Source organism: Canis lupus, chromosome 5 (assembly GCF_048164855.1).
Source record: "Canis lupus baileyi chromosome 5, mCanLup2.hap1, whole genome shotgun sequence".
Lineage (NCBI taxonomy): Eukaryota > Metazoa > Chordata > Mammalia > Carnivora > Canidae > Canis > Canis lupus.
In genome coordinates this window covers 5,411,805-5,437,048 of record NC_132842.1, presented here as the reverse complement: position 1 = coordinate 5,437,048, position 25,244 = coordinate 5,411,805, and the positions used below count along the sequence as shown (strand labels likewise).

At 39.5% G+C, this 25,244-nt stretch overlaps 2 protein-coding genes across 9 annotated transcripts in view; one reads left to right on the top strand and one right to left on the bottom strand.

Moving 5' to 3' along the window:
* LOC140633116 (protein adenylyltransferase SelO-like) overlaps window positions 1-20,983 on the bottom strand; it is a 30,739-nt gene extending 9,756 nt beyond the window's left edge. Inside the window, exons 1-12 of the mRNA XM_072825142.1 lie at window positions 20,954-20,983; window positions 18,728-18,901; window positions 15,520-15,584; window positions 15,376-15,432; window positions 15,183-15,281; window positions 11,718-11,787; window positions 10,826-10,898; window positions 8,574-8,657; window positions 7,745-7,874; window positions 3,437-3,481; window positions 3,257-3,338; window positions 3,062-3,154 (exon numbers count right to left, since the gene is read on the bottom strand). Coding sequence (XP_072681243.1) covers window positions 3,062-3,154; window positions 3,257-3,338; window positions 3,437-3,481; window positions 7,745-7,874; window positions 8,574-8,657; window positions 10,826-10,898; window positions 11,718-11,787; window positions 15,183-15,281; window positions 15,376-15,432; window positions 15,520-15,584; window positions 18,728-18,901; window positions 20,954-20,983 — 1,002 coding nt within the window. The remainder of the gene's footprint in view (window positions 1-3,061; window positions 3,155-3,256; window positions 3,339-3,436; window positions 3,482-7,744; window positions 7,875-8,573; window positions 8,658-10,825; window positions 10,899-11,717; window positions 11,788-15,182; window positions 15,282-15,375; window positions 15,433-15,519; window positions 15,585-18,727; window positions 18,902-20,953) is intronic.
* The window catches only part of PDSS1 (decaprenyl diphosphate synthase subunit 1), a 46,819-nt gene continuing 39,645 nt past the window's right edge, over window positions 18,071-25,244 (top strand). For 2 of the 8 annotated variants that reach the window (XR_012030783.1, XR_012030784.1), the window contains exon 1: window positions 21,872-22,087. Coding sequence is in view for 3 of the 8 variants with exons in the window: in XM_072825303.1 (XP_072681404.1) it covers window positions 21,959-22,087 (129 nt within the window). In the remaining 5 variants the exon portion in view is untranslated. Of the gene's footprint in view, window positions 21,437-21,871; window positions 22,088-25,244 lie in introns of those variants that run through there. The other 6 variants (XR_012030786.1, XM_072825303.1, XM_072825302.1 and 3 more) reach the window with 5 other exon arrangements.

The following is a 25,244-nucleotide window of genomic DNA, read 5'->3' as shown; positions in this document are numbered from 1 at the left end:
ATATATTAAATATATATTTTTATATCAACTCTAAAATTCTAATTCATGGAAATTCACATAATGGCATGATTTAAGATAAACAAAGTCCTTATAAGATCACACATGAATACTTAAATTATCCAAAAGCCTTCCTTTAAATAATGTACAATTTGCTTTAAAAAACTTAATTTGTAACTGCATTTTGTTTAATCATCTATTTAATTCATTCAACAAATATTTACGGAATGTCAACTTTATGATGAGAACTATGTTAGGTGGGAAGGATATAAAAATTAATAAGACATGATCCCAGCCTTAAGGAAAGTGTGTAAACAAATAATTCAATGTCATTTTAGAAGTGTTATAGAAATATACATAAAAGGCTAAGCAGTTAGCTTAGCCTGAAAGAGAGTTGAAAAGCTCTCATGTCCAAAAGACACAAAACTACTGAAATAATTAAAAGTATAATGATCTCTTCTCACTTAAATTGTCCCAAATCTTAGAAACTTAAATATTTATACCTGTTAATAACTTGAACAAGTCACTTTAACTTTATTTTTCCTCCAGTTTATTCAGCTACTGCAATGATGACACCTGGACTCAAATGACATAGGACCTTTATTCTTTATTACATAACCCATGGTGACTGGCTAGGTGGAGGGACAGAGGGAGGAAATGTTTACCCTTTGCATTCTCCCTGTACTCCCACTTGTAGTTTAGTCAAGATGAAGTGATCTATGGTGGGAGCAGGAGCTAGGTGCTTGAGAATTAGGAGGCCCAGAGAGGGCTTCCTCAGTGATCAAAGCATTCTCTAACATGAAATTCTATAAACTAAGCGCTCCATAGCATGGAAATGACTTTAGAAGGGGCCTCACCAGGCATGAGTTAGCATGGGAATTGAATCCTACTGTTTTTCTATTGACAGAAAATAAATTGAAAGCTAAGAAAAATTTACTTTTATTACTATATTGAGCTACTGATAGAGAAAGGTTTACATGAATTTGATGCAGATATTCCAGGGGTTAAGAACATGGACTCTTGAGAAAGCTGCCAGCGTTGGAATCCCACCAGACATTTACTAATTATGTCACCGGGCACTGGTTACATAACCTCTCCATGGCTCAGTTTCTTTATCAGTAAAATAGAGATAATAGTAGTACCCACTCATGTCATGGCACAGATTATACATATAAAATTCTTAGGATAGTGCCTGGAACATAATAAGCACTCAATAAATGTTAGCTATTATTTTTGTTATTATTTTTTCATATTTTGTGAAGCATTTACTATAATGCTTGTCCCAGAGTAAGCTCCCAATAATAGTGGGTTCTCAGGGCACCTGGGCTCAGTTGGTTAAGTGTCTACCTTCGGCTCAGATCCTGATCCCAAAGTCCTGGGATCAAGCCCCACATTGGGCTCCCTGCTTAGCAGGGAGCCTGCTTCTCTCACTCCCTCTACGCCCCCCATTTGTGCTCTCTCTCTTAAATAAATAAATAAAATCTTTAAAAACAATAATAGCAGGTTTTCAATAAGTGCTTTTTGAAAAAATGGATTTCTGAAGCTATAAAAAGATAACGTCAACTAGGTAGAGAATGTCATGAAATATAATGAAGAGATTGAAATTTTTTTTAAAAGGCTGAATTTTATTCTCAAAAATAAACAATGATTACAATATAAAATACTTAAACCTGTTCAAAATTGAGTCACTTGTGCTAAGGCCACATCACCAAGCCAAAACTTAGTATCTAACCTAATTATAGTTTCAAACTCCCCCAAGAATATAATCTTAACTGGTCAGTCAAAAATTTCCTGGTCAGCAGTAGTGAGGTAAGCCACCTGATAAACACTTTCTTACCCCCCTCCCAAAAAAGATGATGTAATCTGCTCTTTCCTTGTCCCTGTCCTCTTCTGCCTATAAAAGCCTCACACTAAAAAGAAAAAAAAAGAAAAAAAAAAAAAGGCCTCCCATTTTGTGCAACATCTCAGAACTCCTCTCTATTTGCTAGATGGGATGCCCCACAATTCATGAATCACTGAATAAAGCCGACTGAATCTTCACATTTATTCAGCTGAATTTCAATTTTTGACAGACCTTAGAAATAGATTTGTCTCTAAAAATCTGTAATAAGTAAGAATCTTCTGGTAATACCCATAATATTCCATAAATGCAATGTATTCATGTTGAAATAAAAAGGCAACACATACTTTTAAAACTGAATTAAATGCCACCACTTTAGAAACAGTTTGGCAGTTTCTTTTTTTTTTTTTTTTTTTTTTTATTTATTTATGATAGACATAGAGAGAGAGAGAGAGAGAGAGAGAGGCAGAAACACAGGCAGAGGGAGAGGATAGAAGCAGGCTCCATGCCGGGAGCCCGACGCAGGACTCGATCCCGGGACTCCAGGATCGCGCCCTGGGCCAAAGGCAGGCGCAAAACCACTGAGCCACCCAGGGATCCCCTGTTTCTTAAAGAATCAAGCACACATTTACTAAACAATCCAGCAATTCCACTCCTAGTATCTATCCAACAGAAATGAAAACATATGTTCACCCAAAAACTTGTAGGTGAGTGTTCAGAGCAGTATTTATTCACTATAGCCAAGAAGTGGAGATGACCCAAATGTCCATCAACTGGTAAATGGATTAGCAAAAGATGGTATATCCTTACAGTGGAGTACCAATCAGTGACAAAGAGGAAAGAACCACTGAGTAATAACATGGATGAACTTCAAAACTCGGCTAATGAAGAAGCCAAGTGCAAATGACCACATATTGTATGATTCCATTTATAGGAAATGTCTAGAAAGTAAAAACCTTGAGACATAAAGTAAATTAGTAGCTGCTTGGGGCTAGGAGTGGAAACAGGGATTAACTGCAAATAGGCACAAAGGATATTTTTTTTAGGGTGATGGAATTGTTCCAGAATCAAATAGTTGTGATAAATGCACTGATCTGTAAATTATAAAAAATCATTGAATTATATGCTTAAAGCCAGTGAAATTTTATGGCATGTAAATTATGCCTCAATATATCCGTTAAAGAAAATTTAATTAAGAGAAAACCAAATGTCAAAAATTACTACCTGGGGAATGCTGAGCTCCTCTAACTGGCTTTGAGTGATCTCACTGAGCTGCCGAAATGTCATTGTAAAATTAGCTTCTGTCTTTTCCATGAGCTAAGGAAAATAATTATATTTATCAATTTCAATTCTTCAAGAATATGCTGATTAGTAATTCAAATGTTAGTCAAGAAAAAAAAGATAAAATGACAAACTCACATGTAATAGAACTGCAATTAAATCATCATCATCCTTCCTTTCCCCAAGTAACCCCAGTTTGGCTTTGAACAATTCTCTAAATCTGAAAGAGAAGTGTCAGTTCAGTTCAACTCTCACTATTTTGCGAACTGTCCTCAAATCAATCAGGATCTTTCAATATCTCTATTCAAAAGGACAAACCTTGTATAATAAAGAACAGGATACCCCTCAAGAATCCGAGCAGCTCTACAGGGGGAAAAAAAAAAAAAAAGGAAGGACAGTTAAATCTTGATTTCAAATTAACATTCTTAAAAAAAAAAAAAAAACAAATTAACATTCTTGAATTACACTTTACAAGAACAAAAGTGAACCTTTTCACATATTAAATATAAATATAGTCATATTTATCAATCTCGGTTCACATATTTCATAAAAATGTAAAGATTAAAGCATTCTTAACCTTAAACTTATCTTTAAAGTAAGTTTCTATTTCTTAATATTAACATATTTTAAATCATACAAAAGCTCAAATCATTCTGAAGCTCCACTCCCTTTACCTTACTAACCTCATCCCTTCTAAGTCTTCCCCTTGCTCATTCTGAGGCAGCCAGAGGATGCTTCTTGCTTTTCCTTAAATTCCCCACACACACCTGCTCACGGCCTTTGCACAGGCTGGTCCCGTGCCTGGAACACTCTTCCCCCAGGTATCTATGCGGCTTGCTCCTGTGATTTCTTCAAGCCTTTGCTTGAGTGATCATCCTTTTAAAACTGTGAACCCTTCCCTCCCTTTATTCCCTATCTTCTGCTTTATTCTTCTTCATTGTATGTATCTCCTTCTAATAAGCTATGTAACTTATTTATTCTGTTTGACTGTCTATCCCACCAGAATAAGCACCACAAGGGCACAATTATTGTGCTGTTTGATTCATTGCTATCCCCTTAGCACTTAGAGCAGTGTCTGGCACATACTGAGCACTTCAATAAATATTTGTTGAATGAATAAATGAACTCTGCAGGGCAAAAGTGATACTAAATTAATGGAGACAAGAATGACTACTTGATTAATACTGTTTTACATTGCTTTGATTTTTTAACTATGATGTATTACCAATGTATTTTAAAATTACATTAAATTAGTTAAGGAAACCATATATGGAATATAAAACTTTAATGTTTATTGTAGTAACTCTTTTTGCTACCTGGGGTTAATGAAATCACTATATGCTTTGCCTTCCACTTGTTGTTCTGGAAATGGTCAGTGGCAGTGGGGAATACAGTAGTTTCCACATCAACAAAGGGGGTGATGATGAATGAACTGCCCACATCATAAAAAGATAAGGAAAGTGGGGAGTGGGAACTGATACATAAAATAAAGGATGATGTAAGATAGGAATAAAATAAATGAATTGTTACAATAAATGTGAACAGCCTACATACTTCTATTAAGACATAAACCATCACATTGAGTTAAAACCTGGCTATAGGTACTATTTGCTCTTATAAGACACAAACCTTTTTTTTTTTTTAAGATTTTATTTATTTATTGTTGAGAGACACAGAGACAGAGAGGCAGAGACACAGGCAGAGGGAGGGGCAGGCTCCATGCAGGGAGCCCGACATGGGACTTGATCCTGGGACTCCAGGATGACACCCTGGGCCAAAGGCGGCACTAAACTGCTGGGCCACCTGGGCTGCCCAAGAAACATACTTTAAAACAAAGTGATTAAGTCAATCGGAGAAGGACAAACATTATATGGTCTCATTCATTCGGGGAATATAAAAACTAGTGAAAGGGATTCAAGGGGAAAAGAGAGAAAATGAGTGGGAAATATTAGTGAGGGTGACAGCACATGAGAGACTCCTAACTCTGAGAAACGAACAATGGGTAGTGGAAAGGGAGGTGGGCAGGGGGTTGGGGTGACTGGGTGACGGGCACTGAGGGGGGCACTTGATGGGATGAGCACTGGGTGTTGTACTATATGTTGACAAATCAAACTCCAATAAAAAAATATACAAAAAATAAATTTAAAAAAACAAAGTGATAAAAATGGTAAAAAAAAACTGCAATTGCTATCAAAGTACCATTGACATTTTTTCACAGAGCTAGCACAAATAATCTTAAAATTTGTATGGAACCAGAAAAGACTCTGAATAGCCAGAGGAATGTTGAAAAAGAAAGCCAAAGCTGGTGGCATCACAAGCTAGACTTCAAGCTCTGTTACAAAGCTGTGATCATCAAGACAACGTGGTACTGGCACAAATACAGACACACAGATCAATGAAACAGAATAGAGAACCCAGAAATGGATCTTCAACTCTATGGTCAACTCATCTTCAACAACCAGGAAAGAATACCCAAAGAGAAAAAGGCAGTCTCTTCAACAAATGGTGTTGGGAAAATCAGACAGCCACATGTAGAATGAAACTGGAACATTTTTTTACACCGTACACAAAAATAGACTCAAAATGGATGAAAGACCTAAATGTGAGACGGAAATCCATCAAAATCCTAGAGAACACAGGCAGCAACCTCTGTGACCTCAGCTGCAGCAACTTCTTACTAGACACATCTCCAAAGGAAGGGGAACCTCCTGGAAGTTCCTCAGGAAGTTAAAAACAGAGCTACCCTACAACCCAGCAATTGCATTACAAGGTATTTACCCCAAAGATACAAATGTAGTGATCCAAAGGGGCACCTGCACCCCAATGTTTATAGCAGAGATGTCCAAAATAGCCAAACTATAGAAAGAAATCCAGATGTCCATTGACAGATGAATGGATAAAGAAGCTGTGGTGTGTACATATATATACATACAATGGAATATGACTCAGCCATCTGAAAGGATGAAATCTTACCATTTATGTTGATGCGTTGGAACTGGAGGGTACGATGCTGAGCAAAATAAATCAATCAGAGAAAAACAATCATCATATGGTTTCACTCATATGTGGAATATAAGAAATAGCACAGAGGATCATAGGGGAAGGGAGGGAAAATGGAATGGGAAGAAATCAGAGAGGGAGACAAACCATGAGAGACTCTTAACAATGGGAAAGAAACCGAGGGTTACTGGAGGGGAGGTGGGTGGGAGGATAGGGTAACTGGGTGATGGGCATTAAGGAGGGCACATGATGTGATGAGCACTGGGTGTTATACGCAACTGACAAATTACTGAACTCTACCTCTGAAACTAAAGATGTACTATATCTTGGCTAATTGAATTTAATTTTTTTTTAAAGAAAGCTAAGGGACGCCTGGGTGGCTCAGCAGCTGAGTGCCTGCTTTCAGCCCAGGGCGTGATCCTGGAATCCCGGATCGAGTCCCACATCGGGCTCCCTGCATGGAGCCTGTTTCTCTCTCTCTCTGCCTATGTCTCTGCCCCGCTCTCTCTCTCTCTCTGTGTCTCTCATGAATAAATAAATAAATAAAAATCTTAAAAAAAAAAAAAGAAAGCTAAAAAACAAAGTGAGACTCAAGGCAAATCCAACCAAAAGAAAACATGAATGGCAATATTAGTATCAGATAAACTGAAATTTGGAATTAAAAGGATAAATCAAGATCTCATTATGTTAGGCTAAAAGGCACATTTTTTTTTTATTTTAGGGAAACAAGTAAAAACCTGTATGTACCAATAATACAATAGCAAAATATGTAAATTTAAAACAATTAGAAAAAATTACTTAGTAAAAATACAATTAAAGTGGGAGATTTTAATATACATCTCTTATGAATAAAATTTATCAAATAGATTAAAAAAATAGAGTCATAAACATCTTGAATAATACACTCAATACACTCAATTTGATATAGTAAAACCTCTGTCTATGGAGTATACATTCTTTTGTATTAACCATACCAAAACATGCACAAAATTCATTATCTTGGGGTCATAAAGAACCTTAACACATTTTAAATAGATTTTGCCAAACACATATAAAAATATGTGGATAAAATAAGTCTAAAAATTAGATATTGGGAAAAACAGTGATAAATAACCCTTAGATCAAAGAAGAAATAAACTAAAATTTCACAACACTTAGAAAGCAATAAATAGGGAAACACTTTATCCTGATAACTATGGGAAAAAGGCAAACTGTACTAGAGAAAAATGTACAGTTTGAAATGCCTTCATTATTAAAGACTAAACAATAAGATGGCTTTTAAAATGTTAGCTTCTGGGATCCCTGGGTGGCGCAGCGGTTTGGCGCCTGCCTTTGGCCCAGGGCGCGATCCTGGAGACCTGGGATCGAATCCCACATCAGGCTCCCGGTGCATGGAGCCTGCTTCTCCCTCTGCCTGTGTCTCTGCCTCTCTCTCTCTCTCTCTCTGTGACTATCATAAACAAATTAAAAAAAAAAAAAAAGAAAGAAAGAAAGCTGCAGGGGAGTCCCTCATCCTCTTAAAAAATAAAATAAAATAAAATGTTAGCTTCTGGTTTTTTCAAAAAATGATCATTATACAAATATATTTTCACACAGATTTAAGTAGTGGATTTAGAATTTACTCACAGTTGCTTTTGCCTAGGATCCAGTAATGGGTTTAAAGCTTGCAACAACTTGTTTAAATTAAACATCCCAATATTGGCCTGATTTCCTATTTTATATCTTCTTTCATCATCAGATGTGTTTGGGACAAAATCTGTTTAAAACAAAAAATACTAGCATTTTATCATGGGGATGATTATAATAAATAGCCTCTCCCTAAGTTCATATTTAAACTTAATAAATTTATATTCATTAGATATATTTATATTTATTAAATTTTTCTGACATTAAACATTAAACTCAAAAGTCACAAAAACGCTATTTATACATATGAAATTATTTTAAAATATGAATTATTTGCCTACTAGAGGAATACAATTCCAACATGTAAGAATTTTCAGGTGATCATACATGAACTTCAAATTTCACTTCAGGTGGCACATCCTCCACAAAGCCTGGTAAGATCCCTCCTTGTAAGTATTGGGTTACTATGACCTCCATTTTGTAAGTTGGTAAGGTGAGAAGTTAAATAACTTGCCGCTGAGGCCCAGATGCCAGAAGTTACACCTGCATCTGTCTCACACATATCTCCTATCACCTTCCCTGTCATCTCTAATATGTAATTCCATAAGGGTAGAGACCACAAAAGACTCAGTTTTGTATCCCTATAGCATCTAGAACATAGAGCACCACAAAAAAAAAAAAAAAAACCATTTTATGAGTCAACCTAATTCTACTACCACACCACTGTATTAGCTGTACAATTTATCTGAAATAACCCTGTGATAATTTCTTAGTGAAATAAAATACATGTGTGTATACACACACATATTTACACATAAAGCACACATACCTGGGTTATAGGCTTCCATAAAACCAAATGGGCCATAGTCAATTGTAATGGATAACAAACTGAAGTTATCAGTATTACAAACACCTGAAACCACAACAAAAAGATTTGAAAACCATGGTAATAAAATAATAAAGCATTTTTAAATGTATAAAATTATCCAGAATAGGAAAGGTAATTAAAATGCATTTGTTTTAGAAATGACACAAAATTAGACTATCAATTGAAAGTTTCACTGGTGATGTCAAATAGCATAATATACATTAAAACTATATCTTTTAACCAAATTTAGCCTTTTGTTTTAGACCCCACGCCCACAAAGATTTCAAATACTACAGGAACAAAAGTCCCAAGAAAGAAATTTTCCTCTTACTTATCCTCAATTTCTTGCCTTTGTTTTAAAAATAAATGTTGCTTGGAATAGAAGTGAAACTGGTAAAGGAATAAGATTAACTCATTTTCAAAGGTTGGGAAAAGGGGAAAACATGGGTATGCACTCTGGTTACAGTCATCAGCTGCAGACAACTAACAGAGTGGAGAGGGAGTGTATCGTCCTTCTCCCACACCCTAGGCAAGGGCACTATGGCTGGCAACAGGAGTGTGGGGTAGGAGGAAGCCAGGGAACGGATATGCCAGCATAATACAGGATATTTGGCCACTGTGTCCAATATAGGGTTTTAACCTTTTTCAGAGCATGATGGCCCTGTGTATCTCTGTAAATGTACAGACTCTCTAACCCAGCCATTCCACTTTAGGGGTTTGTCCTCAAAAAGTCACCTTCAAGAATACAAAGATAAAGTTGCCTGGTAGTCACTTGGTATAGTTCATCATAGCAAAAACTCTAAAACACCTACCCTACTCTCCCAACCCTAACCCACCCCAAGAGAGATATGCGGAGGATGCCTGTGATAAGGGACGCGGATTTCAAAAAGTTTTACAATAACCACTTTATGAGTCAACCTAATTCTTTCTACCACCACACCACTGTATTAGCTGTACAATTTATCTGAAATAACCCTGTGATAATTTCTTAGTGAAATAAAATACATGTGTGGGATCTCCTTTTCATATTTATCTAGAGACACTGGTACATACGATTTGTTTTCCATAGGAAGGAAAAACAAATTCCTTCCTATGCAACTTCACACTCTACACGGCTTCAAACACACAAGGCAGCCCTGCTTTTTTCACAGGAGGTATATGAATATCATCCCCAAAAAAGTCCAAAAGGATTGATATGAAATGGTTAATAATGATTACCCTGGAGAATGGAATTCACACTCACTTCTGTATACTTTCAATTCTTTACCATAAGCATTCAGTGCTTTTATGATTAAAATTTTAGGGACTGCCTGGGTGGCTCAGCAGTTGAGCATCTGCCTTTGGCCCAGGGCATGATCCTGGGGCCCCAGGATTGAGTCCCACATTGGGCTCCCTGTGTGGAGCCTGCTTCTCTCTCTGCCTGTGTCTCTGTCCCTTTCCTGTGTCTCTCATGAATATATAAATAAAATCTAAAAAAAAAAAAAAAAAAGATTTTAAAAACAGCTTTAAAGAGTTCTAAATATGTAGCCACAAGGTGGCTTTACAGGCTAGGGCACCTGGGTGGCTCAGTCGGTTAAGTGTCCAACTCTTTTTTTTTTTTAAACATTTATTTATTTATTCATGAGAGACACAGAGAGAGAGAGAGGCAGAGACACAGGCAGAGGGAGAAGCAGGCTCCCCACAGGGAGCCCAATGCGGGACTCTATCCTGGGTCCTGGGATCAGGCCCCAAGCCAAACGCAGATGCTCAACTGCTGAGCCACCCGCATCCCATGTGTCCAACTCTTGATTTCAGCTCAGGTCAAGATCTTTGGATCCTAAGATGGAGCCCAGCATTTGGTGGTGGTCCTCTGGCACAGCACTCAGCAGGGGAGTCTGCTTCTCCCTGCAGCTCTTCTTCTGCCCCCTCACTCATGCATTCTCTCTCTCTCAAATACATAAATAAATAAATATTTTTTTAAAGAAAACTTTACAGGTAATAACATCCTCCTCGATTTGAGGATGCCTATTCTATTTTGTGCATACTGTTCCATTCAAAACCATTTTAAACACAAGAACATTTTTTTCTCTGCTGCTAAAAACAAATTCATACACCATAAAAGTTTAAGAAGCTCATTAGCGGGAATATTTTGAAGTACAAGAAAGAAGTCTTCTGCTTCAACAAATTAACTCTACTTTCCCATCAGAAAAATGAAACATCAGTAGATGACTTACCATGAGCAAAACCAACAGACATCCACAAGGCAATGAGTTGTGCCGTCTCTGATACCACAACAGAGAAAAAGTCCTAAAATAAAATTCAGAAATTTTTCAGATTTTCAGGAATGTGTACTGTTTTAGGATCTTCTGATAAGTCACAAGGAGAACATGGAAAGAATTCAGAGTGCTAAAGGTTGACTAAAGGAATGGAAATTACCAGGCATAAGAAAAAAATGGAAGAATGTGGAATTAGTCATCAAGAAATACTATATAAAGTCTCAGACACAGTATTATGGCCAGGCTTTTTCCACTTCCAATAAGAACAGGAAAAGCATGAGCACTGAGTATTATACTATCTGTTTGCAAATTGAATTAAAAAAAAAAAAAAAAAGAACAGGAAATGCATTAGAATTCAGCACAAGGGAGTTAAGTGTAAGCAAAGTAAGTTCTTAACCTTTAAACTGAGTCACCAAGAAAAATAATAGAATTCCCTTCTCTAGCTGCTAAGAGAATGAAAAAGGGTTACAAAGACCAAATCATTTCCATGAGATTAGGAAATCACATTTTCCTGTCATATATTGTGTTTATTTTAGAACTACTTAGAAATATCGATATATCTCATTTGTGAGAAACAATACATAAGACCAAGTTACAAAACATATGTGCAAAACATAACATCTAGAGTTTGGATGTGGTAACACCTGTTCTTTTTCTCTGAATACCTCTCAAACAAAACAACTTTCTTATCTGTGTCTTGTTTATGAAGTGGTTCACCTTCTCCTCTGACAAAACGTTCAAAGTGCTCGACATCATCTTTCCTACTTTTAGTTAAGCTCTAAGTTATAACTGTTGATATTGGCAGGCAATGAGAGAAACCGAGTACTGTCCTTTCTCTTTAAAAACTTACCACGTATCTGTTAGGTACTGTGATCTTTACTGAGGGGAAATGCTCCTGTATGATGAAGTCTAATAATGTCCTGGAGAGAGAGGACAGGGCATCAGTGTTCCCCAGTATCAAATCATCCCAATCTGCCCTTGACATTCAGGAATCTGTTATATTCAAGCTTAAACTTTTTAAAATTAAACCAAGATTTTACTCTCAAAACAGCCATAGAGAAATACTTCCTCAAAACCAGTCAAAACTGGAAATGTGTTTATGGGGCACCTGAGTGGCTCAGTTGGTTAAGCATCTGCCTTCAGCTCAGATTATGATCAGGGTCCCAGGATCAAGCCCTGAGTCAGGCTCCCTGCTTAGCAGAGAGTCTGCTTCTCCCTCTGCCCCTCCCCTGCCTGTGCTCTCTTTTTCTTTCTCTAATAAATAAATAATTTTTTAAAAAACTGGAAATGTCTTTCTAAGACAGTATTAGATTCCATCATGTTATATTACAAACGCATATTAGTTCAATAAATATCCAGTGTGTACCTACTGTACATACTGTACCACCATGCCAGGTGCAGGCACAGGGGGAAAATATGCCAATACCCAGACTCAGAGGACCCACGCCTCAGGGCACACAGAGCCCATCGGGGAGAAGAGCACACGAAGAAGTAATGACATTACAGTGTGATACATGCAATAATAAAACTATATAAAAGATATAAAGATAACAGAGCAGGGAACAATTATTTACGTCTGCAGGGTTACATAAGGCTTCACAAATGGGGGTGGCAAAAAAATTGGCCAATGTTTGAAAACAGGGTATTTAAGGTGTCTGTGTATCATATTTTTTACTTCCTATTTTAACTGATTAGTCAACTAACTAGTAGTGTTTAATGCATTGGATGAGAAAGAATCCAGAAGAAAATTGGACTTTGTGGATATGACTTGGGAATTACTGAAAGACAGTCAAAAACAAAAGGAATGGATTAATGTTTGTGTATATGTATTTTTTTCTAATCATTTAATAATTTATTATGTGAGTAACTGTTTATATGTCAAGAACTGTTTCAGGCATTTGGGAAACAAACAGGAATATACATGTGGTTATGTGAGCCAACAGAGACATTTTTCAGGACGAGGTGGTCACTAATATATATCAAATGCCAGAGAGATAAGTGAACAATAATGGAAGTATTACCAGTATGACATTGATGGAAAAATGTCAGTGACACTGTGAATCCAAACAGAAGTGACCCAAAAAACAAATGAGAAGTTAGAAATAATGCCCAGTGAGTGTAGATGACTCTCTCAACAAGTGAGATGACCATGAGCTCAGTAAATACTTGCCAAAGTAAGAGACTCAGAGGCTCTGACCAGTGTGAAGACTTCTCTGCTCTGCTTATTGCCTTCCCTCATGTCTTTTCTCATGTCTATGCCTCATGGACCAGGTATCTGGATTTATTATGCTGATAACTACAATACAGGATCCACATTCCAAACGATTCTAGTTTGTCTAAGGAAATTTATATGACTTTTTAAAACTATCTTAACAAAAGGAAGCAGAATTCCTCTTAAAGGAGGAAATGTTTTTTGTCTGAAGACATATCTTGCTAAGCCTGCTTGAGAAAGTTGGAATTTCTAAGTATAGACAGGGTAGGCACCTAGACATCAGAAAATGCTGGAAGCTGTACTGCATGATGCAAGGGGAAGAATTAATCGCTTTTGCTCTTTTGAAGCAATCCTCTGTCCTCTCAACAGGAAGATCTTCAGTAAGGATGTCGGGAACCATAACACTTTCAGAAATACCACAGCTCCAATCTCAGTAAAGGCTGCTCACCTAAACATTAGGATCCAAATGTGGGATTCCCACTGTCTTCTCTGCTGTGACCTTTTCCTTGTACCTCATCCTGGAATAGGAATCAGTGAATGATTTCCATGGCATAGTCCCTGCAAGGGCCTTCTATTGGTATAACTAACTGAAAATTAACCTCAATAAATAAAGTTTTGTGTACATTTTAACTTATGCATACACTGAAGAAATAAAGTGAGTCTATGTATTTTTGTGTTAGTACTTGTACCCTCTATTGCCGCCATTAGTCATATAGTTAGTAAATAGAACTGCGTGATTCTTTTCTCCAAAGGAATGCTGTACTTAGGTGTGTTTAGGTGTCAAGATGAAGTCTATTACAGGCAACAAAGCCTCCTGCTCAGTTGGTGCTGTGCTTTGATACAATACCACACTCACTGCTACCCCTGAGCCTCTGTGCTATTCCCTGCTCCAAATGCCCAGCACACTGCTTCTTTTTTTCCCACTGAAATCCTTCCTAATCTCAAAGATAAGTAACCCTGAACTCCTTTAAGCATGAATATCTTAGGGAGATTTTTTTTTTTAATGAAAATCTTGTCGAAACATATCAGGTGCTAAGCATAAGGAATATAATAACATGCACACTCAGTAAATCACTGTGAATAACAGGAAAAATCCTGCCCTGTCACACAGTGATGTGCACAGGCCCCAAAAAAACATGTGCAGCTATCAGCAGCCTTCAACAACTCTGCTTTCTAAGGTGTTGAATAAGTTTATTATTAGGGCCCCTGGCTTGCTTAGTTGGTAGAGCATGTAACTCTTGATGTCAGGGGAGTGAGTGCAAGCCCCACATTGTTGTAGAGCTTACTCTGAATAAATGAATGAATGAATATAAATAAAACATTTATTTTTTAATTTTTTAATTTTTATTTTTTAAAAAACGTATACTGTTGATTTTCAAGTCTCTTCTCTCCCCAGAGATTCAGGGTCAAGTTTCTCTCATTTTTTCTCTTTGCTGCTCTACACCACACTTCTCACCCCTTCCTAATTTTTTATTTCTGGCCTACTAATGGCTGAGGAAAAAGTTAACTGAACCGATTGGAAGTAAGCATGAAGTAAGAGCAGTCAGGCTCTGAGGAAAGATCTGAGGAGTCTCTCCTCAGAAAAAAGTATATGAACTTTCGTGTCCTGGCTTTGTAACATTTTGCTGGCTGTCCATAAACATTTTTGTTCACTTCCCAGATTCCTGCTGTTTGAAACCAAAGAGCTGATGATGTGAAGAAAGGATGTTCTATGATAATATCCTAATGCTGCAATTACATCTTGAACCATGGGTCATTTTTTAATAAGACTGCAAAGAGGTGCAGGATCTGTTATTCTTTAGGAACTTAGCCTAATTTTATGTAAGTATTCTAGAAATTTTATTACCTCGTTCTTTTGTAATGTTTCCATTGTAGAACTGATCTCTCCATACCTCATCATCACTCACAATTAGACTGAAACATAAGAGAATCCAACAATTAAAGTTATATGTTAACTGCTAGCAAACTACCAAGAAGTCCCTAAAACCCTAAGAAACAATGAGAAGTCATGCTACCAGAGATTTATCTGCTCAATGTACTGACACATGCCTGCAGATAACATGATGCAGTCCTGAAAGTTAGCTTTCAGGAAAAAGGAATTACCTTGAAGCTCTGCTAGTTGGAATTCCAAGAGAGTGCATAGCCTCGCTGCATAAAAATTCTCTCACTGAGGAACGAAGTACAGCTCTGCCATCACCATATCTAGGGCAAATAAGAGAAAAAAGCTTTTCAGGTATAGTTAAGAGACAACATCAATTTTTATTTAGATGACTCTAAAAAAAGTATCAAACTGTACCGGGAGTATGGGGTCTTTCCTGAGCCTTTTAATTGGAGCTCCCACTTTTCACCCTGCCTTCAACAACAACAAAGAAATCTAAGTATTAGAAGATTCATGTTAATATTTACCAGAAAAGCTATTATACCAGGAAACATGTGGTACCTGTTCATGTAAATTCCAATAAGGTGGGTTCTTCCGTCCCTGAGCTGATCTGCCCATATCCCAAACTAAAGGAGACAAAGGAAAATTATTCATGCTTATTAACCTTTGAAGCTTTCATAGTAATTTTATAGCCAAAGTTATTTTGTCCAAATTGAGAATGGGGTGTTGCATTTTTAGGATTATAATAATCAACATCTTGAACAAAGGTGAAAATAAAATTCAATCAATAAGACGTAAGTGAAATTGATTTTAAAAATATAAATTGGAGACACATAATTAACTTCATCATCTTACAGCTGAGCTCAAGTTTGTTGGGTGTAGAATACTTAGAACTGACCTACTGATCTATTTAAATCTGGAATACGAACTAGGAACAATTTATTCATAGAAAACTTACCGATAGTACATGTATGCAATGTAAAATCAAGAACATATTTGTACCCGAGAAAATTGCTTTTGAACTTACAGTCAACTGTTTCCAACTTTTTCTGTTTGTGGTTGCCCAACTTCCAGTTATGCCACTTACTAGATATGTAAATTTGAGTTACTTAATCCCACTGAGACTGACCTTTCATTTCTGTAAAATAGGATAACCCTTGCCAGGTTGTTGTAAGAATAAATGCTAACACGTGCTTTGTACTACATCTAACATATGTAAGTGCTTGTAAGATGGTAATAATTATCATTCCTGGCAGTGATTTGCTTAGACATTACTCCATTTTCTAGATGCATGTTACTTCCACAGAAGACTTCCCAGACTTTCTGGGACTAGGAGGGTGGTTCTGTGAATTCCCAAACTCCTATCGACCCCATCACAACCCTGATGTAATCAGAATTCATTTCTTTATCTATCCTCTACCCTAGAGTATTAGCAATCTGAGCAAAGAGGACAGGTGTCTTTCACCATTTTAACTCCTGGCACATAAAAGGAGTTCTATAAACAGGTGTGGAATATTTAAACTATATTTATAGTTCTGACAGAAAAACATGAATTTGAGAAAAATCTACTCAGTATTTTAATTTTTTATTTTAACCAGAAACAGACTACCATTAATTTTAGCTATGTAATAACCCCTAAGACCACAAATCTGAGAGGTGCTCTCAGGATACTCTGGAAATTTCTAAAGTCAACAATACATTAGATATATCCCACACTGTGAAAAAGAAGAAGAAAGAATGGTGAATCCAGAGCCAGGACGGAAGTCAGGGGAAACAAGAAGGTAGTTCTCTATTAATAAAAATCGTTTAGGGATCCCTGGGTGGCGCAGCGGTTTGGCGCCTGCCTTTGGCCCAGGGCGCGATCCTGGAGACCTGGGATCGAATCCCACATCAGGCTCCCTGTGCATGGAGCCTGCTTCTCCCTCTGCCTGTGTCTCTGCCTCTCTCTATTTCTCTCTCTGTGACTATCATAAATAAATAAAAATTTTAAAAAAAAATCGTTTACTAGGACATCTGGGTGGCTCAGTGCTTGAGCATCTGCCTTAGCTCAGGTTGTGATCCCGGGGTCCAGGGATCCCTGTGGGGAGCCTGCCTCTCCCTCTGCCTGTCTCTTTGGGTCTTTCATGAATAAATAAATATAATCGTTTAAAAAATAAAAAATAAAAATAATTTACTCTTCAAAATGGCAAAGCCATCCTTATAAATATTTATAATTTCAAATCAGAAGCAAGAGATGAAATGTGAAATTGATAAAAATGTAATCTATACTACAAAAAGAAACTACAAAAAAAAAAAACACAGCTTAATAAAACTCTGCAGGCTTAAGGTCTGCATTTGTACTTTAACAGTACACGTAAGTACTGGTACAAAACACTAATCAATTTAACCTATGTGGGGAATGACTTTTTGAACTATGGAATCCCTGTATTTGGGAGCTAGGAAAAAATAAAATAAAATAAAATAAGGATCATCTAGTCCCGCAGTTTCTAAATTGAAAAAACATAGTTCAGCAAAATGTTAGTAATTATTCCTTAAAAACAAAGCCCAACAAAACCCTACAGTCGAGTATGTTTGAAAAAAAGGGTGTTAAATAAAATTAAGTGGATTTCTTTGCCTCAGCACTTCTCACAACTCCTGGAATGGACTTGGTCAACCCTTACACATTAAAGATCAAGATGCTGAGGTTCAAGGTTGTCATACAGATGACTCCTGAGGTCTTTTTCAGTTCTAATTATCTATGTCACTTCGCTTCTCAGCTTATGTTAGCTTAGCTTCTATGACGTTTTTGCTTCTTAGGGCATTGAGGAACGAAAGCAACAAAAATCTAAAAGGAATTAACTGCACCCAACAAACCAGAACCTGATATTATTATTATTATAGCTATCATGGAAGCACTTTTCACTTTTCATATTTCCCAATTTCATCCTTACTCCAACCCTATTATACTTCGCTACTTTTCCCAAAAAATTATTCCAGAGTAAACCAGCCCCCAGACAATCAGACTGTTAAATCTTATCTAGTTCAACAATTGGTCCTGTGTTCCTTCTCTTTCTCCCTTTTTTATAAAATTAGTCAGATACCACACCCTGAACTTGCTTTAATTTTTTTTTTTTTTTTAAGATTTTATTTATTCAGGAGAGACACAGAGAGAGAGGCAGAGACATAGGCAGAGGAAGAAGCAGGCTCCCTGAAGGGAGCCTGATGCGGACTCGATCCCTGGACCCCAGGGTCATGACCTGAGCCAAAGGCAGATGCTCAACCACTGAGCCACCCAGGTGTGCCTTGCTTCAAAGTCTTAACTTTATTTCTAGAAGATGCTTTCCTAATTGATTCAACATATATAATATCCCCCAATTAATCCTGATTAAATTCTAGCAGTCCCTAGCAGTTCTAAAACTTTGTTCTGCAGCTATCCTAGCAAAACTATTATCTCCTAATCCTTCTGAGGCTTTTATATTGATATTTGTGCTACTTGACTTTACCTAAATCTCCTGCCAAAACTTCTCTGAATGAGTTCTCTAGCAATAATTCATTGTTACCTCGGTTTTCTTGATTCCATCAAAGGAAGTTGGGCATGAGCTTTATCACAACAAGAAATCACATCGGCTAATTATGAACATCTTATGATACATTCTTCTAGAAACATCTTGTTGAAGTCTCCAGACACTAACATTATAGGAATTAATGCAAAATAACTTCACTAATAGGACAGCATTTCCACCAACTGTTTATATTTACATGAGGCAAGTAATGCTGATGCTGCTCATACCTGGTGGCCACCATAACTGTGAGCCAATGGAATAGATCCAAATACAGTCTTCTTACCACTCACAAGCTGGATAAAATCATCTGTTTCTGAGACAGATAAGTCAAGATCCAAAATATCTTCTAGAACTGCCTGAGGCAGAAAAAAACAAGAACAAAAAAACAACAACAAAAAAAACTTACAAATTTAAGAAATCCTTTAGGGATCCCTGGGTGGCGCAGCGGTTTGGCGCCTGCCTTTGGCCCAGGGCGCGATCCTGGAGACCCGGGATCGAATCCCACGTCGGGCTCCCGGTGCATGGAGCCTGCTTCTCCCTCTGCCTATGTCTCTGCCTCTCTCTCTCTCTCTCTCTCCCATCCTCTCTCTCTGTGTGACTATCATAAATAAATAAAAATTTAAAAAAAAAAAAACAGGCAAGTGTGGACCAGATTTAACCTTTCTATTTTCCTCTAAATACATGGTAAGTAAGACACATCAATGGGAATAATGGGTAGTTAACCAAAAACATCTGATTTCAGCATTCACCATGGAAAACAAATTCTTCTACAATTAAAAGTAGAACCAACAGTGTCTTTTCTTCTCTTTTAGGAGAGCCACTAGGTGGAAATAGACTTATAATTTATGCATTTCTCACAATGCCCTAACATTTTAGTAGAACACAGACAGTATATACTATTCATTAATACTCATGATTTTGTACCGACTGATTGACATTTTGGCAAGGCAGTTGATCAGTCAATACAGTTAAACATTGGCCATGGAGCAAAAGAGGTCAACTGCTTCAGAGGTCCCCAGCCCTCACCTTTGTTACACTTTATCCAAGTAATTAGTCAAAGACTACAATCCCAAGACAAAATTCCAAATGTATATTTAGACTTTATCTCAAAATCTCAGAGAAATCAGTAATTCCAAAATTTAATTGTTTAGAATTCAGTTTTCCCTAAGATTAGGAAATCCACAAAAACTGTTAATCTTTCAGGGCAGCTATGTTTGAACCTCTTCTGTCAATAAATGCTCTTACCACAGTTACCTTGACAATTCATTGATCATTTATCTAAAAACATCAAGAGACGTTTTCAGGCAGTACTATGAATCAAGACATGGTATACATATACACATAGTATTATGTACCTAATCTCTCCTTGGCTGTAAAACCATGATAATGTTTTAAGCAGTGTCATCACTATGGAAAGAAAATGTCTTGAAGTATAGTTAACTCCCCAACATCAAAATAACTTTGAAAATGCTTTCGATTACACACTTACACACTTTCAATTACTCCATTTTTGTTAGTCAATATTGGTTGTTTCATTCATGTAAGTACAGTCAAAAAGACCCAAGCTGTTCCTAGCCTTTGCACAAGAGGAGTCTGTTCTTTAGCAGCTATTTGCACAGCTCAATGGTTTTAACTTCCTAAGACACACATTTGGCTTAGTTGGGTCAAAAGAACTACTTGCTAGGGGCAGCCCCGGTGGCACAGCGGTTTAGTGCTGCCTGCAGCCCAGGGCGTGATCCTGGAGACCCTGGAGCCTGCTTCTACCTCTGCCTGTGTCTCTGCCTCTCATTCTCTCTGTGTTTCTATGAATAAATAAATAAGAAATTAAAAAAGAAAACTACTTGCTATTCTGCATGTTCTCAGGGTGGGTTATTGTTCATCAAAGGTTTAGCTACACTATAATAGAAACCTTCACAAATTTCATCTGCTTTCCTACTTGGCCTTGCCATACTACGTCTTTTTAAGAGCGAGCGGTTTTGTTTTAATCGGGGAAAATGATCTCTAAATGAAAATAGCCTGCTAGAATTATGTAGTGCTGCATCTGCCAACTGTGAGCTTGGCCAGAAATGTAAATCCTCGTTATCTGCTTCCCTATCTGTGAAAAGGGCAAATGATAAAATCTAAGTGGTAGGATCACTGTAAATACAAGTGTTTATTACTAGACTTTACCATGGCAAAGTCTACCTATTGAGTAATGTACAAACCTGGATCAAGCCACAGATGGGTACTAACCATCTTTATTTGCAAAGCACCTGACTTTTACATAATATTCTTCGGGATTAGAAAAAAAATCATAAAATAGGCTTATTCTAGTAAACTTTATGCTTTTACAGTAAGAAAAAAAACACGCCTCTTTGAAGATATAAAAATAACGTGCTCAGCTACAGGAGGGGTACTTTCACTTTTTTTAAGTTCAAAAGAAGACAAAAGTTCTAATAACTGTGGTTGCCTACTTGTCGGTCTATTTCCTGGTAACGCTGCATTTTCTGAGGACTATCTTTCCGTATCCAACACCTACACTTTCACCGGCCCTGTTTGTGTACATGTTGAATTATTAAGGAGGCCAAGGATTTCTCCCCTAAATACCCTTTCTCATTACCCGGAGAAGAGTAGATCTGGCTGTAGAATCAAGGGAAGGTCTGAGCCGCATCAGGTACTAACCCTGTACCTGCCCAACGTTACCACCCGCCACCCAATCCCACGCAGCTGAGTACACCCCGGCCTGGGACTCCCGCGTAAGGACAAGGCCGCCAGGCTGTGCCGCGGTACCCCCAGGCGGTTTTCAGAGGACAGAGTCCAGAAGTCGAGAGACGGGGCTAACGGGGCGTGAGTCTCACAGGAGCCCAGCTCGCGGTTCGACCGGTACTGGAAGGACGCAAGGGTGGGCACTTCCGCGGAGGCCAGGCAGCAGCCGGCCGCGGACCGCCGCGTGGCAGGTGACGCCCAGGACACACAGCCGCGGAAGCCCGAGCCCCCGGCTCAGGGAGCAGGGCGGGCTCCTGTTTCTGCCTCCACTCGCAGAGCAAGAGCTGGCGGCGGGAGGCGCGGCGCGCGGCGCTGGCTGGCGGCCGGTCTCCCGAGGGGCCATTTCTGCTGGAAGTCGGGGGGGCGCCCGGCTCCCCGGGGCGGCGGGAGGAGCGCGGGAGACACGGCCCGCGGGGCAGAGGGCACGGCGGCGGCGCCGGCGGAGGGGTCGGGCCACCCCGCGAGCTGGGGGCGGCGGAGAGGCGCGGGGCGGCGGGGGGTGCGGCCGGAAGCGCCCAGGGTTCCGCGCGGCCGCCCAGGAGCGCGCCCGCCGCGCCGCGCCGCGCCGCGCCGGCCGGGGGACGAGCGGGGAGCCGCGCCCGGGGCGGGGCCGAAGCTCTTCCAGGGCCAAGTTTCCGGCTCCGGGTCCCGGGAGGCGGGCCGCCGGGCCACAGGCGGGGCCAGCGCTCCGCCGCGGCTTTCGGACTCGGACCATGGCCTCGTGCAGGTGGCCCTGGCGGCGCTGCTGCTCCTGGAGGCCAGCGGCCCGGAGCCCCGGGCCCGCCTCGCCTGGCCGCGCGGGGCCGCCCGGGCCGCCCTCCGCCGCGGACGCTGGCGCTCAGGTGAGGCCCCGAAGCGCGCGCGGGGCGGTGGGGCGCAGAGGTCACAGCGCCAATGACAGCTGCGCGGCGGAATGAATGGGAGCTGGCGGCACGTGCGTCGGGGCGGGGGGGGGTCGCGCTGCAGGGGAGACCTCGGACCCGCTGGGGGGGCGTGCAGCGGCGGCGCGGGGCGGCTCCCTGAAGTCGGGACGCCCGGCTGGAGCCTGCAGAGCGTGGACCCGGGGACCCGGAGGGAGGGCGCGGGGCGGGGGGGGGGCCGGGGGAGCTTGGGGCGGGAGAGCTGAGCAGCTCGGGGGTAGTGCGCGGCGGGGGGTCAGGTCGCCTCCTGCAGCACGGAACCCCTGAAGCCTGGAGACCCCGCTGCAGTGCTTCCCTTTCGGATTTCAGCCAGGGCTTCGGGAGATCAGGTCTTCATTGGGATTTTAGAGCAAAAGGTGCTGTGCTCGGGCTCAAGAGACCAGGTGGGCTCGGCGCAGGCGATCTTGTGCAGAATGCAAGGCTGATGCTCAGGGTGGACCGGACTTCTGCCGTACAGGCGTTGCTTCCCCGGAAGGGCGCTGGAAGGAGAAAAGGTCTGAGGATGTCAGGAGCAGAGAAACCTTGAACTTTGATTGAATGTGATGTCTTGAAGTGGAGTCAGAATCTCAGCGCTAACCGTGACTACTTGTTTCTCTCCTGGGCTGCTCTTGGGCCCATCTCATTTTTCTCCATTTCCGGCCAGTTTATTTAGCCCCTATAAATGGACACGTTCTGGGGCTCCTATGCGTCTCTCCTGCACTGTAGTGATGGACTCTCACGTGTCATAGAGTAGGCCCATTCTGTTTAGAACAAAATCTGTAGACTCCCTGTCCTTTTTAGAGACTGTCCAACAGTCACAGAGTAATTACAATGGGAACCCGTCATCCGCAAAGTCTTCTATTCCACAAAGGACTCGTCTTTTTCACTTGGCTTTGGGACACTTCGTATTCCCATGAATTCCTCAGACACCATTTACCTGTATGAAATACATAGCATTTACAAATGTCTCCTTTGTACCAAGATGGATGCATATCACAACTTATCCAGAATAAATATTTGGAGAGAGATGACTGCCTGGGTCAGCAGGCAGTCACTAAAAAGAGAATTTGGGAAAACAGTCTTAGGGCTTTGCTGAGATGCATTTCAGTACTGTCCTAACCAGATTTCATATATTTCTAGCATCACAGATGAAGGTATTATTTGGAGAGATGCTTGCAGCCACCAGGTGATAGCACTGGATACTTCTTGCTCCTTTTTGTTTATTCATTTAAATTCCAGTATAATTAATGCACAGTTTTGTATTAGTTTCAGGTGTGCAATGTAGTGATTTGACAGTTCTGTACACTGTGTGCTTATCATAAGTGTACTCTTGATCCTTTTCACATATTTCACCCATCCCTCACTGACCTCCTCTCTGGTAACCATCAATTTGTTCTCTATGAGTAACAGCCTGTTTTTTTGTCTCTTTTTTTTTCTTTGTTCATTTGTTTCATGAATTCCACATGTGAGTGAAATCATTTGGTATTTGTCTTTCTCTGACTTATTTCAGTTAGCATTATATTCTCTGGCTCTCTCCATGTTGTTGCAAATGGCGAGATTTCATTGTTTTTAATGGTTGAGTAATATTCCGTTGTATATATATCACATTTTCATTCAATGGAGACTTGATTTCCTTCCATATTTTGGTTATTGTAAATAATGCTGCAGTAAACCTAGGGGTGCGTATATCTTCTCAAATTAGTAGTTTTTGTACTCTCTGGGTAAATACCTAGTGATGGAATTACCAGATCATATGGTAAATCTGTTTAATTTTTTGAGGAAACTATACTATTTTCCATAGTGGCTGCATCAGTTTGCATTCCCACCAACAGTACACAAGTGTTTCTTTTTCTCCACATCCTCAACACTTGTTTCTTGGGTTTTGATTTTAGCCATTCTGACAGGTGTGACATGATACTTCATTGTGGTTTTGATTTGCATTTCCCTGATAATTATTAATGTTAAGCATCTTTTCATATGTCTTTTGGCCATTTGGATGTCTTCTTTGGAGAAATGTCTGTTCATGTCTTCTCATTTTTAATTGGATTATCTTTTTTTTTTTTGGTGTTGAGTTGTATGAGTTCTTGATATATTTTGGATACTAACCCCTCATCATATATATTATTTGTAAATTTCTTCTCCTACTCAGTAGGTTGTCTTTTTGTTTTATTGTTTGCTGTGCAGAAGCTTTTTATTTTTTTTTTTTTAGATTTTATTTGTTTATTTGACAGAGAACACAAGCGGGGGAGCATCAGGCCGGGGGAGAAGCAGACTCCCTGCCTTGCAGGGAGCCTGACATGGGGCTTGATCCCAGGACCCCGAGATCATGACCTGAGCTGAAGGCAGATTCATAACCGACTAAGCCACCTAGGCACCCCGCTTTTTATTTTGATATAGTCCTGGCACTCCCTTTTTTTTTTATGAAGTGCCCATTGAGCAACTTTCTCAGCCACAGAAAGGATGCTTACCTGGAGAGAAAAATGCTCAGTGTTTTCCATGTCTGCTTTCATGAGCGCAGGGTGGGACTGCATTGATCATGCCAATGCCATATATTGCCGATTCATGTATCATTGGTATTTTCACTATAAATGAATACATTAGCCTTCTGGTGTCTGCCGCAGGTGTGTGTCTTTGGTTAGTTCAAGTCTTTTAGGGCCTGCTAGCCTTTAGGGCAAAAGGCAACGATAATAAATCCATATCTGCTCCTTAGTTACAGCTCTGCTTCCTGATATGTGTACACTCTCCCAACTTAACCGTTGGTAGTGTTAACAAATCCTGTAATAGGACAAAAAACAGTGTGCATTTGTTACTGCCAAATCACTTATCAGCTTATCTGTTTTTAATAATTACTCAGCAATTCTTTTTTTTTTTTTTTTTTTTTTTTTTTAAGAAAATTCATGGGAGGAAAGGTTGGCTTTCAGGAGAGAGTATGTGATGGAAAGGAACAGTATTGGAATAGGAAAATGAGTGTCTCTGCTGCCAGTAGCACCACATCAATCAGCGTGGAATGCTTCACTGCTCTTCTGAGTGCCTCTAGTCTTATTTCGGAAAACATTGCTGCATCTTAAAGCAGAAAATAACCGAGTGTAGATACTGTAGA